The sequence below is a fragment of the Trichosporon asahii genome (assembly GCF_000293215.1).
Source record: "Trichosporon asahii var. asahii CBS 2479 unplaced genomic scaffold scaffold00075, whole genome shotgun sequence".
NCBI lineage: Eukaryota > Fungi > Basidiomycota > Tremellomycetes > Trichosporonales > Trichosporonaceae > Trichosporon > Trichosporon asahii.
In genome coordinates this window covers 1997264-2012357 of record NW_014040850.1, presented here as the reverse complement: position 1 = coordinate 2012357, position 15094 = coordinate 1997264, and the positions used below count along the sequence as shown (strand labels likewise).

Below are 15094 nucleotides of genomic sequence, written 5' to 3'. Positions count from 1 at the left end.
AGAGTCTTAGCTGTAGACGACGAGCAAGCGCCAGCAATGTTTATCGGAGATGTTATGATCTCGGAGCTGCAGAGTAAGGATCAACTTTAGAGCAATAGACAGCACAGCCGTACGCTTGCGCATTGTCGTGTATCTTCCGCACCAATCCGTTCATCGCTCGACACTAACCAGGCTATTTCCGTCTTCAATCCTGCACGTAGTGCAATCGAAACGCGAACATCACAATGTGCAGTAAGTTCAAGGTGCAAACTGGGTGAGTGCATGAGGAGACACTGACGTGAGCGACAATTGAGAGTGCATCGGAGCAGATGGCGCTCGGAGCTTCGGACCGTCATGTGACGCTTGTGACGGGGACGGATGCCCGCCGAGCAAGGCACCACACCCCGATTTAGCACTACCGCAACATTGAAGCACGAGGTGTCACCATCCGCTGTGCATCTCGCTCCGACATCTTTAATGCATGGCAGATGATGCTGTCGTGACCTTCTCCCATCGACTCCAACGCTTCAATCTCCTCCATCCACTCAATCCCTAGGATGAGCGCCACTGCAGCCTACCCTCCTCCCACTTCTGAGCCCACGGGACCTAAGCGCGGTCACCATGTCGAGGTGTACCTGCAGAGCTTTGCCGGTCGCCCAAGCGAGCGCGAAGCCGAGGCCGAGCGCTGGAAGAAGGCCGGCGTCGACGGCTCAATCAAGGTGTACTACCTGAACCTGCTGCTTGTCTCACTCGCAGTGGTGCAGGTCAAGGGCGGCCTGAGCTGGAAGATGCGCGATACCGCCGCGGGCGGCAGGGATTGCGGCAAGGCGGATGCCGAGATCAAGAAGCTCAATGCTGAGGCGGACAAGCTGCAGGCCGAGGCTGATGCCATCTCCGCCAAGGCCGACGCCGAGCTGGATGCTGTCGCACGCAAGGCGGGAATGGAGTCGCGCAGGCGCATGCAACGCACCACCGAGGACACGAAGGACGACTAGCGAGGACGAATTGTGGGGTAACTTTAGCTGTTCCCCGCATTACGGTACCAGGCAGGCGACTTCACTCCAGTGACCGTCTTAGTACACCATTCTTTCTCACGAATACGATCTCTCCTGATCGACAACCCTTGGATGTCCGCTGGAATGGCGGACGTTCAACTTCTCACGCAGACGCCGACACTCTTATATACGGTTCGCATGCATCGTTCGATGTCCCCAGCTTCGTCAGCAAGTGGAAGTGAGACTAGCGTGTTTGGGCTTGAGCTAAGTTGTTTAGTGCTTGGAGTCCATGGTGGTGGTGGGCCGGAATGCGGCCTAGTGTCATGCTAGAGCATTTCTTCCGGTTTTCGAGTTGCCGAAGCAATATGCTGGGGCATACCTCATGCTACTGTCAAGAAACATCTTTCCCAGCTTCATGCGTGCTTCAGCAGGGCACAGCGATGTGTTCTTGAGATGCATCATGCAGATCGCAGCGATCACAGCCGTCAGGGCACTGAGACGCCCTGATTGAAGCACCGTCCCGGTCCACGCGATTATCAGCCGTCCAGTCGTGCCCTTAAGACGCCTTCGCCGCCCTTCAACTCTGCACTGAAGGCGCTTCATTTATTGGGTTCAAACCAGGGAAGGCTTCCCGTCCAGGCCTAAGCCGGACTTGCGGGTTGCACTAAGGCCGTCTAGTTGCAATATGGACTGTGTCAAGTGGAGCGGGCGAGCGGGACTTTGCCATGCCAGACCGAATACGGCTAGGCACTGCGCTACGCCGCAACTCTGAGCTCAGCGGCGCGTAGTGTAACTGTAGGCAGCGCGCTAGCGCAGGATGACTGACCGGCACGTCTGGCACAGTTGCCGGCTTCCCCACGATCCCCACTCGGAGGCCCACTAGCATGTTAGTGTGTGCATCGTGCAGCGACATATAGGTCTGCGTCGTGGGGTGGACTCCTCGTCCTCCTCCCTTTGCCCCACCCTCTACCCCAGTTTGCAGCACACAGTGCCTTGCAGCATGAGCAGTGTCATGTCGACCCCGCCGTCGTCGTTCGAGTCGCCGTCTGCGCATCTCCCCGGGGATCCGCTCCCACTGCAACGTTCCACGACTTCACCTTCCTCCGCACCCACGACGGGGTCGATCAAGAAGAGCCGCTCCCTTCTCTTCTGGAAGGAACGGAAGGGCTCGCGTTCCTCCGGCCGGTCACGGGCTGACAGCTCCGTGGGCTCGCAGAGCGCGCTGCGTCTCGACACTGGTCCCGAAACGGCCGAGCCCGATGCCCGCCTTCCCGACGTCGCTGAACTGCCCCCTGTGCCTCCTGTCCCGGCCATCCCACCACAGCCAGAGGTTAAGGTGTCCGAGATCAACCTTGGATTCGTACGCTTCTATAAAGTGAAGGTCAAGGGCCCCAATGGGAGCCACACCGGGTACACGCCTGCGCCGCCGCGGAATCCCAAGACGCCCAAGTCGCCCTCAAAGAAGAAGAAGAAGCAGGAGGAAGGCCCGAGGCCGTCCCGCTTCGTCCTCGGCACGCTGGCTGCATAGACTTCTCCAGTTCCCGCGATCATTGATCGCCGACCACTTCAAGGCGTAATCGAAGAGCTCGTTTACCCCACCCCCACGACCATGACAGCTGAGCGGCTCAGCTCAGACACGCACCTTCCCTCTCCCAACCTTTGTTAGAATACTTGCCCAGCCGATATTGTAGGTTAGCCCGGACGACGGCGATCCGGATACATGTAACTTGATCCCACAGAGCACGCAGACGTCTTGCTCGGCTATCGAGCACTTCTGTAGTCAGGATGCGGGAGGTCGGAGAGACAGAGTTTTCGGCCCTACTCCTATAGTCCAGGGCTATCAAGTTGCTGATCGCATTCAGCCAGCTACTCAGTGATGCGAGCCGGTAACGGAATGGCTGCGCTAAGACTTGGTTGTCAATTCTCGGTTGCTCGGGGCTGCGAGAAGTCAGTGAACTTCGTATGCGAGACCTTTAACAGCGCGACGTTACTGCAATGCTGGTTTTGTGTGGCGGCCAAGGCCGCCAAGCGTTCCACTATCAGCACACTTAAGAGGGATGTGATTGATCTCAGAAGCGGTCCGTCCTTCCGCACTCGCACTTGGCCGGCGTTCTCGGTGGGTGGCGCCAGCCTCAGAACCAAACGTACCCACCAGAATGCACGGAAAGAGACACAATGGAAACGTTTGTTGCGGATCCATCCGCGGGAAAGTGGTGCAAGGCACGAGCAGTGCGTTGGGTTGGGCACCCTCGGACCCGAGCACTGAGCGCCAGCCCTGTCAGCCGTACTATCGGGAACGAGGACGTGCATGGAGACTTGGACCAGGTGTTGCTCAACGAGAAGAACGGGAACGGAGCCCCGCCACGCATCAGGTACAGAGAAGGAAGGAGTGGGGGCGATGCTGGGGAGAACGCGACGCACGTTGTTGTATGTCGGGCGCTGTGCTCTGCTTTCTTATCTACGGCATCTCGGTTGTAACCGTATTGACTACGGCCCTGACCTGTCACGACACCGCCCCTCACACTGCCTCGCTCCGCGCTCATCAACTGGCGGCACTGGTGTTCGTTTGGCTTGGCGCTCTGAGTGAGTACCAGTGCGACAAACTATGCTCCGTCGCCTCATATGTGCGGGAGGCACTCCGGTTGCCCATCCAACATCCATAACACAGACACCTCACTCACTCTTGCTTTCCCTCGACTGAACACCAAGCGGGATGATCGCGTTCCTCTTCGAATGCTACTTCGTAGCGCTGACGGCGGTGTGATGGGCCTCGCGGCTTACGTGACGAACACGCTGAAGAAGGCACAGCATGTCAACCTGATCGGAGGCCGCTACGAGCGGCTGCACCGGTGGTGCTGGGCATCTGCGATATCGTTCCTCGTCGTGACTGCCAGTCTGTTCGTATTCACCTTGCCCATGACGCTTGGGCAGCGATACGGAGCGATGAGGAGGATTCGGTTCCTGCGCGCGCAGAGGTGGAATGCGCCTCGTTCTGAGAGGAAGGCAGGCACAGACGAGGAGAGGACGCCAAACGAGGCCGAATGGGGCGGCGCCGCCACCATGGCTGCAATCCGCACGGCGAGACATGTCTCCGAGACGACGGGATGGTTTATTTTGTACGTTGCATACCCTTTGAGAGAGTCTGACATCAGGGGTTTCAATCTCTTCGGCCTTCTCCTCCTCCTCGATATCCTGGCGGTCGGCTTCGCGGCCGCCGCTCTCGTGAACATGGCCGATCCGACGCTGTACGCCAGACGAGGGGCTGACCTCCTCCGCCAACTGCCTCCGGTACAGGCCGCAATGCTAGCCTTGGGCGTGGTCCACTTCCTGTCGTGGATCGCACGTTACCCCATTGCGGCGCGGGACGAGCGTATTGTCGAGGCGTGGGAGTACATGGGCGCAGTCGCGATCGCACCAGCCTCCATCGAGGAGTGCATCTACGTACCCGAGCCGGAACGCTTCCGCGGCTTCATATTCGCGATCCCGCCGCACACACTCAAACCGGCAGAGGCGTTCTGCTCCATCTGCGTCAAGCCCTTCCAGCCTCCGCACGAGAGTGTGTCATGGATGCAGAGACACATGATCTTCGGCCAGATTGCCACAGGTGCCCCGCTCTGGCGATTCCGGTGCGGACATACTTTCCACATCGACTGCCTCCAGGCGAGGTTCAAGGAGGGACACATGGACTGCCCTGCCTGCTTCGGTCGTGTCCGGCAGTCGCAGTATGCTCCTGGTGCCCAGATCCTGGAGGTGCAGGTGACCGACACGAAGGACAGTCTGTAGAGCATTGCGATGCGTGGGACTCGTATATAAGGGCATCACAAACGACAACTGAGCCTGATTGGAGAGCCCGGAAAAGATATCCCGCCTCGAGGACAGGGCGATCCGCAGCTGGCCAAGCTCCGAGATGACGGTGTTCACCGGGCTATCCCCGCTCAATCTTATCGCCAGCCTTAATTGCCACCGATGACATCGAGTGGCGTTGTGACGTTCCTCCGCGAACTCTCCGCTCGCGGCCGAAACAGGAGGAGTGGAGCGCACGTTTGCATAACTGTATAGATAGCGGGTATCAATGTGATTGGATTCAGAACTCATGCTGGTTCCTACCGAACCCTCGGACGGTGCTTATGAGGTACGGTCCGAATCGAGTCGGCCAAGCCAAGGGCGGTGCTGGTGGCGCTCCGCAGGACCGAGCGGCTTGAGGCAGTGTTCCTGTCTCGGTAACAGTTAAGAACCGATGATAAGATTGGTGTCAGCTGATCCCCCGTGCATGACAGAGGCGGCCTCTACGGGATTCCGGCGGTGGCCATGGCGGACCCGTGGGCCGCATGCTATCAGCGCACACAACTTACACCACCGGACTAGTCCGTTTGCCTGTGCCAGTGCAGTGGCTGGTGACGGATGCTGAGCCAGCTGGCTGGTCCTCAACGTGCATAGGCACCCGTGTAATATACCTCGAGCCGACGCAACCGAGTACCATTTCGTCACGAGTCAAGAGTTGCGAGTGCTCGAGTCCGCGCTCCTGGGTGGCGAGTTGCGTCCAGGCATGTACGACTCGGCAGAGGGAAGACATATAAGCTGTATGCTGCTTTCCAGTACTCTGCAGCACACTCTTACCCGATGCTTGACCTCGCTATCGACATTATCCAACTCCTGCTCTCGTCTACGATCGTTGTCGCCTCGATCGCGTACATGCGCCTGGCGGACGTGCGCGGCTACAAATGCAGCCAAAGTGCGTTACTCGGCTTCAACCTGCCGTGGTTCATCGGCCTCGCAGTTGCGGACGCCTTCAGCCTTGCGTATACTTGGAAGGTGCGCAAGGTGCGAGAACAGCAGCGGCGATGGCTGCAACAGCTCGCCCGCCTCACCCGCCTCGGCGCCGGTGTGGGTGCCGCCGGTGAGGAGCCCGGCAACTTCGTGCCACCCAGGCGGCCACACAGACGGAGCGTCAGCGGCAAGGACGCCACGACGTGGTATGTTTGCGAAGACGTACAACCGTAGATCAAGCTGACAGATAGGTGTCGGGGGATGCTGTTCTTCATGGTCTTCTGGTGTCCGCCGGTCATAACCTCGGCCTACCGCAGCAACACGCGAAAGGCCCGCTGTCTTCGCCAGCCCGAAATTCTGACGCTTGAGCTGATTCTGCTGCTCATGACATGGGTGTATCTCGGCAACACTTGTGCCGTCCGGCCCGCCATCAAGCACTACATCAAGCAATGGAGGCCGGCCATCGTCCCCCGCCTCCCCGTGGCGTGCGCGCCTTCGACGTCGGGGTACCCCTTCGTGCAGCGCGTGTGCTACGTGCCCAGCGACTCTAAGTACTCCGCCTGCAACCTGCCGCACCCGCCCATCGAACTTGATGCCGACTCGGCAATGTGCAGCGTGTGCTTTGACGACTTTGAGGGCCCCGAGTCACACGTCAAGCGCCGTCTGTTGAGGAAGCAGGGACCCGTCACCGCTCCCACGCTGTGGAAGACTAGATGCGGACACGTCTTCCATGAAAAGTGTCTGCTTGAGTGGTTCAAAACCTCCCGAGGATCGATCTGCCCGTACTGCAACCAGGACGCCGCTGCTGTGACTGTTTAAAGCAACGCCACTCGAATCACACTCCCAAACCCAGAAATCGACGACGAATCACGAAACGTAATAAAGCGACGATCTCTAAATTAATCCCCCTGTACCAATCTCGTAATCATCATTAACCAATATTCCGCATCTTGTAGCCATCAAAGCAACGTGAGCCTGTTGTACATGAAAGAGCTTCCCATGATGCCAGTTGATGCATAGTTGAAATAGCAGAGACCTGTGCGAGGCTGATTGCAGATACAAGCTGCGCGGCTGTTTCGGTAACCGAGGCAAGCGAGGTTGAAAGCTAAATCACGCGCGAGATCTGGCTGAACCCTTCACCGGCTGCGCTGCATGCGCTTGCTTGGCCCGCACAGCCACCCTCAGGTTTGGTTCATGTCCACCTGCACGACCGCTTTCACAACCTCACACTCCGCCTCTCCCCCATCTTCAACCACACACGAACACCATGATCGCATTGGTGTGCGAAGTGATCCAGTTCCTCTGGACACTGACGCTGTTCGTGGGCGAGATCGTCTTCCTCGCGCTCGTCGACTCGAAGGGGCTCACAGACCAATCCTGCAAGCGCACGCACTACGACCGCGCCCTCATCTTCTCCATCATCGTCCTCTTCCCCATCCTTTTCTTCAACGTCTCCTCGATCCGGTACCGATGGCACATGAAGGTGCGCCGTGAGCGCACAAGAGCGTGGTTCCGCGAGGTCGCCAGGCGAACGAGACTCGGGGGCCTGCCCCTGAAGCGCCTCGGCGGCGCCCCAGAGGCGCAACCGCTCGGCGAGGGCGGTGAGCAGGCCAACCTGCCCCCTAGGCCGCAGAGGCAGCGACACTTCAACCGCAATAGCTCGAGCTCATCGTAAGTTTCTGCGGAGTAGGACGCGAACTGACAACAGATGGGAGCTCGCTTTCATGGCAGCCGAATGGGTGGCAACGATCTATCTCTCGTGGTGTTTCAACAAGTTTGCGATGGACGTCTGCGGCCAGCGCTCGCCCAAGGTTCGGTACGGGCTTTACGTCATCAACATTCTGCAGTGGTGCCACCTGATTCTGGGCTGGGTCATCCGACCCATCGCCCGCGCGTACTCGAACCGTCGGCACCTGATCAACGCCCCCCTGCGCGCGCCGACGACGAACGACGTCCCCCACTTTGTGACGTGTGTGTGCTACGTGCCCAACGCAGAGGAGTGGAAGGGCACTGCGCTGCCGCACGAGCCTGTCGTGCTCGACGCAGACCAAGCCGACTGCCCCATCTGCTACGACGAATACCCGCCCCCGTCGACCAACATCGTCACCAAGTCCGTGTCGGCGCCGACGCTCTGGAGGACACGATGCGGACACGTCTTCCACGACAGCTGCCTGCTCGAGTGGCTACGCACCTCGGGCGGCACGACGTGCCCGTACTGCAACCAGGATGCGGCCACTGTGCCTACTCGTACGCAGGAGGCGGGCCCGTCGACGCCGACGGTGTGAGCATTGCCGCTCTCGCAGTCCCTTGTCCAGTCTCGTGTCGACTATACACTCTTGTATCACGCTGTTCTCACCGTTGTAACCTCTAGATGCCATGTCTAATCTTGAGTACGACTCACTGCCGTCTGCGGAGTGCGAAACGGCGCAGCGCCATGCTGTAACTCGATAGCAGCGGCGATCGCACGAGCCGCGGCGCGACACGCCGTCGATTGTCGCTGCTCTCGTCGTAGTGCCCGCTTAATGGTGGTGGGAAATTCAATAGCCCACGACAGCACAGCGTGGGCGACTCCGCCGGACAGGCAGTTGTCATGACCGCTCCGCTCCGCAGTCCGAGATCTCCTCCGGAGCACTAGCCAGCTAGCCAGATCGTGTTCCCCAAGACGCATGACTGGCGAATGAACGTGCAGCTATGTTCACTTCGATAGGGCCCTTGGTAGTGATGACCAGCTCGTGACAAGTCACGGTTTCAGCCCCAGCGATGAATGGCGGTTTCACCACCTGCCAGTTCCACCCTAATTCTGACCCGTCCTTCGCGCCATTGACACCTCCAGTTGGGTGAAAGACGTATAGTGCATGAACATAGTAAGACAATATACAACAAACTGCCTCTGGGGCTGGCATGAACTCCTCTATTCCTCCTCCCTCCTCTCCTCCGTCGTGCTTGTAGTCGTCATGACTGCAATGTTGGAACCTGCGAGATGCGGCTCACGGAGTACGATAGCGCACCACCGTTGAGCGACCCTTCTTCACGAGCGGCCTCGGGTGGCCAATACTCCGCTTACTTGTCCTCCTCTTCGGCTTGACATACACGATAGCCTTGTCCGTGTAATAAACGTTCGGGAATTTGGAGCGGTACAGCATCCTCAGTTTCCGCTTGGCCGAGGAGGCGGCGGAGCGGGCCGAGCTGCGCGATTTGCCGCTGCCACTGGAGCCGTTGGAGTCCGTGGAGAGGGTAGAGTCGACGGTTGAGGAGGTAGCTGTCGAGGCGTGCGTGGCGTGCGTCAGGCCGGAGGAGTGAGAAGCCATCGAGGGCATGGAAGAAGAGGACGACGGAAACACGGAAGAGGGGCAGGAGGGACAGTTGCAGGTGTGCGTTGAGGAGGAGGAGGTGGAGGAGAACGCAGAGTCGATTGAGGCATTGGACGGGGTGCGGGACAGGGGCCGGCGCAGGAGTCCAAGGACGTTGAGGGGCATGTTGTTGGTGTTGTTGTTCAGAGGAGCTTTCACAATTGGACTTGAAGCGAGCGAGAGCGAGCGTTGCTTGGGAAGTCGTTTGTCGAGAAGCGTTCGGGAGCGTTCGAGTCGTTAACAGTCGTAGAGAGCGTCGAGAGCGTCAAGAGCGTGAGCAAAAGTGGGGAGTCAATGGGGGATGCAGGAAGTAGACGTGTTTATATGTCGAACCCAGGACAAAGTCGCCTTTGATCGCCCACAGAGTCAATTGACTCGGCAGGGAACCGACGTGCAGGGGCCAACTTTGACCAACTTCCGCCGCTCGAAAGTTGAAAAATCAGTCACGTCCCGCCGCCCCTCCTACGCCCTGTCACGCGTCTGGTGGCCCTTGCACAAACGCCAAAATGACTCGCCATCAGGTCTCTTTCCTGTCTCTTTTTCCTGCAGGCGTTCTTTGTGTTCCCACTCTCGGTTCAACGGCTACATGGACGAGCCGTGGCAACATGCTCCGAGTTGGCTTACGGCTGCCTGGCCGCGAACTGCTTGAGCTATGATATACATCGAACAAAGGCAGCTCCAGCAACTCTACACGCGGGATTACTCCCCTCTACCGGCTAGGCGGCATGGTTCAGAACCTCTCGAAGCAGGCCCGTCGCTATTGCCTTCAACCCCGGCGCCGTGTCCCGGAGAAACGTACACGCCTCCCACATCGCGTCTACCACAGCCTCACTGACAGGCGTACTGATGACATTCGCCTCGATTCCGGCCTGAACCTCCGGCTCGAGGTCGGACAGGAACTGGCGAAAGTCGGGGTGAGCCGCGATCGGTGCGGGAATCGGGATCCCTTGTCCTAGCCGCTCTGTCTGCCGCCCTGCGTCCGGGGGAAACGCTACCGGCTGATCGGACCTGAGATTCGACAGCGGGGGCTGGGCACTGGGCACAAACGACGCTCGTGACGGTGTCGACGCAGTCGGGGTCGTCGTGCGCTGTCGCTTCCGCGGTGTTGAGAGGGGAACAGACGACTTGCGATTCCGAAGGGGGTTTGGGCGCGGTGAGCGCCGGTCGGGCGTTGGTGGGGGGAGGGTGATGAATGTGATCTCTGTCGGAGAGCTGGGCGAGCCCGGCGGCGAGATCTCAGAGACACTGCTGAGCCGCCGTCTCCGGGCCGGCGTCGGCGACAGGGCTGGGCGCGGTGTGCGCGGTGTACCCGGTGTGCGGGACCGAGTCGGTGTCCGTAGCGTGGGCGTCCTCTGTCTGTGTTGGGTTGGTGTCCTCGACATGGGTGGTGGTGATGGGTGGCAAAAACAAAACGAGCGCGTGCGTCATGTATCATGGTCTTGGCCCTGGGCGCTGCGGATGGCGCTAGCGAGCAACAAGCGGCCCGTGCGTGGAACAACAACAGTGACATCTGGTTCGTACTCTACAATACTGCTACACATGTTCTGCTACGCCGACCAGCTCGGGAGCTCAGGCAAACAGCCTGGCAATCAGTTGACGACGACTAGTACCGCGTCAAGCGCTCCAGCTTGGCCACGAGTGCCCGGGTTCGCTTATCCCTCGAGTGCGAGCCGGGTGGAGACTCTGGACGTGCCCAGCGTGCGTCTCCCCTCTCGCGAGTCCACCTCGCCTTCCAACTGAGCACTCGCTGCCTTGTGCTCGTCGGTGCTGAGGCGGCAGCGGCCGGCGGCGGGTTATGCTCGCATTCCCAGGAGGTGCACGTGTCCTCCGGAATAGTGCCGGGCGGGAAGCTCACCGCTCCACTGGTCTTCGGGCCCAACTTTGCCTGCGTGCTTTCCGACTTCCTCTCCCACTTGGCCTCCTTAGGGCTTTCTGACGGGGTCTCCTTCATCGGCGACAGCTGGCTCCTGACAGAGGACATGTCGAGCTTCGTCCTCGCCAGCCTCTGAGAGCGGATGGAGAGCTGGTTCCGCCTCGAAGAGTCAGGCGAGGGGGAACGGCTGTCGAACACTCCATGATTCCTGAACAAGCCCCGCCTGGCGGCTTCTTCGTTCAAGCGGGCGATGAACTTCTCAGACACCGAACGATCGCGACTGGGAGGCTGCGCGAGCACAGAGCCAATGTCCGCGCTGCTCGTCTCGGAGAGCTTGGAGCGGTGCGATGACTGCGCCAGCTGGGAGCGGCGGGAGGGATATGACCTGCGCGAGCGGTGCGTGTCTTGCTGACGCCGCCGCGGCCGCACTTTTGTCACTTTGGACTGGCCTGAGTCGCTTGACGAGCGCGACCCTCCCCGCTTCGAAACGGTAGGGATGCTACCGGTCTGTCGCGGGAGCAGGACTGAGACTGGTCGCGCTTCAGGAGTCCCCGGAGCGTTGGCGGCGTCAATAGCGTCGGGAGCATCAGGAGAGTGCTTCTCGAAGCTTGGAACGGTGTCTGCAGATTCGCGCGAGATGTCTGCCGCGTCGACCGGCGACTCGGTGCCGGATTCGGGAGCCAGGTCCGGCGCCTGGGACGCTGGCGGCGTCATAGACGGAATGGCGGCGATACGCGCCAGGCTGTCGCTGAGGTCGTTCATCCTCTGCCGGAAGTCCTCGAGTTCGTCGACGCGCTCACGCAGGTCCTCAATCTCGCGTTCGAGTGTGCTTATCCGATCCTTCTCACCGTGTGATCCGCTCTCCGCACCTGCGCCTTCCGTCTCCTCCTCCTGATGATTTACCTCCCCGTCATCGTTGCCTGAGAAGAACGACGCCTCGTCGTCATCATCGTCCTCATCCTCACTGTCGCTTTCGCCAAAGATGATCTCCATATTGTTCAGCGCCTTGCGGAGAAAGATCATCGCCTGGTCTCTCGCGTCGATGCTGAACCGGGGGTCGTTGGAAACCTCATTCACGAGCGTGATGGCTGCCTCGGCCTCGTCACGGAGAAGAGGGAAGGGAAAGCCCTTCTCCGCGAACACGAACACGCCCGGGTGGTATGCGTGCAGTTCGTCGAGGAGGATGTCTGGTACTCGTAATGTTGTTGGCGTCATGATTGCCTCTGGTTGGTGAGCGCCCGCATCATGTCCTGCTAGTCAGTCTTATACGCCCACAACGTCCAGGGCGCTGCATCGCCCACAGCGGACAACGGTTGCTCGTCGTTCATTATCAACTGCTGTGGTTGTAAGCGTGGGTGAGGTATGTGAGTGAGGCGTGACGGGCGTCAGCGATTGCGATGCGATCGAGCAATGTCAAACTGGATGATGTCCGGAAGAACAATGGGATGAACAATGTCGGAAGCAGTGAGCAACGGAGTGATGGGGCGGAGTAAGCTAGGACACAGGGAGTCATTCAGGACAGAACACAGGACAAGTTCAGATGAACAAGAAGGCGAGCTGAGGCGAGACAGAGGCGGTGAGGTGAGTTTAACAACCCAGGGTTGGTGAGCAATTCCCGGTCCGGTTAAACAATTGAAGCGACTCGTCCACCACGTGTGATGCACTCACTACGCGGGTCGTTGAACGGAGACGCTGGATCACATGCCCCGGCGCTGTCTCCACTGCGTACTGCGACGACGGAAGAAGTGGGATATGGGACGAGTGGAAAATCCCACAACGTCATCCAGTGACCACGTCCGTCCCTGAAAACAACCCAACAGCCGCTGTGTGCCCCACACCCTGCCGCACCCCGCGCTCCGTGGGAGGGGAAGAGGAGACACACCCCTGTCATATTCTTGTTCCTCTGTCGTCAGCGTCCACAACCGCCGCCGTTTCTGGCTCCAGGTAGGTTCTCAGAGCGAGAATCCAGACTCCGCCCAACACCACCCGCACCTGCCCGTTTGCCACATGCATCGTCCGTCCCCGCTTTCATCAGCCCTTCTCACATAAACCTGTGGACGTCGGCAACCTCGTCCTTCTCCACACATCACTCCACCCCATCCAAGCCACCATGGCCGCCACCGTCGAAGCCCCCACGGAGACGATTGCGATCCCCGAGAGCCTTCTCTCGCATGATTCGTTCCACAAGCACGACAAGGTCAAGCAGCTGCACCAGACGCACGGCGGCATCCCGCCCCACGACGAGCACATCCAGCATGCGCTGAACTTTGCCAACGAGGTCGCCAGTGCGACCGTCGAGCCGGGCACCATGAAGCGCGTGGACCCGAGCCCGCGGCGCGACGCCCGCGTCTTCCGCGGCCAGCTGCTGGGGCACGTCGACGCCTCCCCCGAGCGGCCCCGCTACCGCTCCCGCACCCGCCAGCCGAGCTTCACCGGCTCCACCCGCCCGGACACGGTGAAGGAGGAGCAGACGTCGGATGCCGGGTCGGCCTATGGCGACAATGCGATGCAGCCGACCAAGTACGCCGACCACCGTCCCGAGACTGGGCCCGGGCAGCGCCCCCTCGGCCGCCGCGAGGAGCGTGACCAGGAGGAGCAGGATCAGAAGTTTAATGCTTTCTCGGAGCGCGTCCTGCACCGCATGGCGGGCGACCGCGCGCAGAGCCGCAGAGACCTCGAGGCGCTGGAGCGCCGCATCGAGGCCATCGAGGCGAGGTGAGTAAGAGCTTCGGGTTCGGGCTCGCCTCGGGTCTGCTTAGGGCTTGACTCGGCCTTGGCGCAGCCACCCCCAATGATCTGCGGATCGCCAGATCGCCGCTTGCTGACAACACCCACAGGACCCAGAACAAGGTCAACGCCTACCTCAACAAACCCCTCGTTGCCGTCTCGAACGGCAAGTCGCCCATCCCCCGCGAGCTTCCGGTGAGTTGAGGCTGTCCATGACACAGCGCCACCGCATCATGCTCCTAAACACTGGGCATTCTCCGCATCTCGCCGCTCAAGGCGCTGGCTCCTACTCCCAATTTCCGGAGTGTGCAATACCTCGGCGAGCTAGTTCTCTGCCTGCTCATACGCGCTTGGGGAGACTTGAGACTTGCCCGCATTCACCTCCTCTGACCCGTGTCCTCCCGTCCTCGCGTTGCTCGCTTCGCTCGCTCGCCGCTCGCGCAGAGCACTGACCCCAGCCACTCGACTCGCTCAAGTCGTTCGAGCGCCTCAAGGCCGGCCAGGTCGTGTCCTGGATCGAGTACTACACGGGCAATCTGCCCAAGCTGCAGTGGTACGAGGACGAGAAGGGCCACCGCGCGCAGCACGCCGACGAGCAGACGCTGAATGCGCTGCGGGCGTGTGTGGGTGTGGACGAGATTGTCACCTAGGCGCATCCGAGACCGAGGCCGTGGCCGCACGGCCGCGGACGAGGGTGAGGTGATGGCTGGAGCGGGAATGCTCTTGTCCCACCTGCTCCTCTTGGCAGGGGTCGCAATCTGGTCCCCGCCTGAAGGCTTGAGGACACTGTGTACTGCGGGAAGCGGGGGAGTAGGAAAACTGTAGCGTAGTCCGGATCGGAGAAGAGACAAGAGGGGGATGTATGTACAAACGAACGGATGAGAGAAGGCAAGGCACGGCGCGGACCGGCGTAGGAACGTCCAAATGACTGGTTCGTGCGCAGTATGCGAGCGTCAAGAGTCGGAAGTAGGCAGAGTGTGTATGGAAGAAGCAAAATGGTCTTCGTAGTGTTAATGATGCAAGTCACATGAACGGCAATGGTACTTCCGCAATGACGAGGATGTAAACATCTCCCCTCCTCTCCTCCCCACCTAAGCTTTCGATCACTCCATGTCAGGCAGTCTGGAAGCAAAGGATGTCTGGATGTACTTATGGATATCCCCACCATCCCCACCCCCGCAAGAGCACGAGGACACCTTACCCCACCCCGCAGCGAAGCACGGGGACAACCTTCCCCACCCGCTAGCTCACGAGGACAGTGCATGAGTGTTCCGGATGTCTCCACTCCGCCGTGAGCCTCCCCACCTCGTAGTCCGCACTCCGCACGAGACCGAGCGCACTGACCTGCCAAGGAGCAACGCAAACAACGCAAAGGATGTGGGCAAACGAGGGAAGGGAGGTCA

General features: G+C 60.0%; 7 protein-coding genes across 7 annotated transcripts; 5 read left to right on the top strand and 2 right to left on the bottom strand.

Moving 5' to 3' along the window:
- Positions 1–536: 536 nt before the first annotated feature.
- On the top strand, positions 537–974 carry A1Q1_06370 (uncharacterized protein; the record flags this gene model as incomplete). Its single annotated transcript, XM_014321484.1, has 1 exon — positions 537–974. The coding sequence occupies one exon, from the start codon at positions 537–539 to the stop codon at positions 972–974; it is 438 nt and encodes a 145-aa protein (XP_014176959.1).
- Positions 975–1974: 1000 nt separating this feature from the next.
- Positions 1975–2502, top strand: A1Q1_06369 (uncharacterized protein; the record flags this gene model as incomplete). The annotated part of the gene is made up of 1 exon (XM_014321483.1): positions 1975–2502. One exon carries the CDS (start codon positions 1975–1977, stop codon positions 2500–2502), a length of 528 nt encoding a protein of 175 aa, XP_014176958.1.
- Positions 2503–3596: 1094 nt separating this feature from the next.
- Positions 3597–4757, top strand: A1Q1_06368 (uncharacterized protein; the record flags this gene model as incomplete). The annotated part of the gene is made up of 1 exon (XM_014321482.1): positions 3597–4757. One exon carries the CDS (start codon positions 3597–3599, stop codon positions 4755–4757), a length of 1161 nt encoding a protein of 386 aa, XP_014176957.1.
- Positions 4758–5594: 837 nt separating this feature from the next.
- A1Q1_06367 (uncharacterized protein) lies at positions 5595–6560 on the top strand (the record flags this gene model as incomplete). The annotated part of the gene is made up of 2 exons (XM_014321481.1): positions 5595–5947; positions 6059–6560. 2 exons carry the CDS (start codon positions 5595–5597, stop codon positions 6558–6560), a joined length of 855 nt encoding a protein of 284 aa, XP_014176956.1.
- Positions 6561–8652: 2092 nt separating this feature from the next.
- On the bottom strand, positions 8653–9217 carry A1Q1_06366 (uncharacterized protein; the record flags this gene model as incomplete). The annotated part of the gene is made up of 2 exons (XM_014321480.1): positions 8653–8683; positions 8733–9217. 2 exons carry the CDS (start codon positions 9215–9217, stop codon positions 8653–8655), a joined length of 516 nt encoding a protein of 171 aa, XP_014176955.1.
- A 1477-nt stretch (positions 9218–10694) lies between these two features.
- On the bottom strand, positions 10695–12179 carry A1Q1_06365 (uncharacterized protein; the record flags this gene model as incomplete). Its single annotated transcript, XM_014321479.1, has 1 exon — positions 10695–12179. One exon carries the CDS (start codon positions 12177–12179, stop codon positions 10695–10697), a length of 1485 nt encoding a protein of 494 aa, XP_014176954.1.
- An 895-nt stretch (positions 12180–13074) lies between these two features.
- Positions 13075–14341, top strand: A1Q1_06364 (uncharacterized protein; the record flags this gene model as incomplete). Its single annotated transcript, XM_014321478.1, has 3 exons — positions 13075–13679; positions 13802–13886; positions 14168–14341. The coding sequence occupies 3 exons, from the start codon at positions 13075–13077 to the stop codon at positions 14339–14341; spliced, it is 864 nt and encodes a 287-aa protein (XP_014176953.1).
- Between the last annotated feature and the right edge of the window lie 753 nt (positions 14342–15094).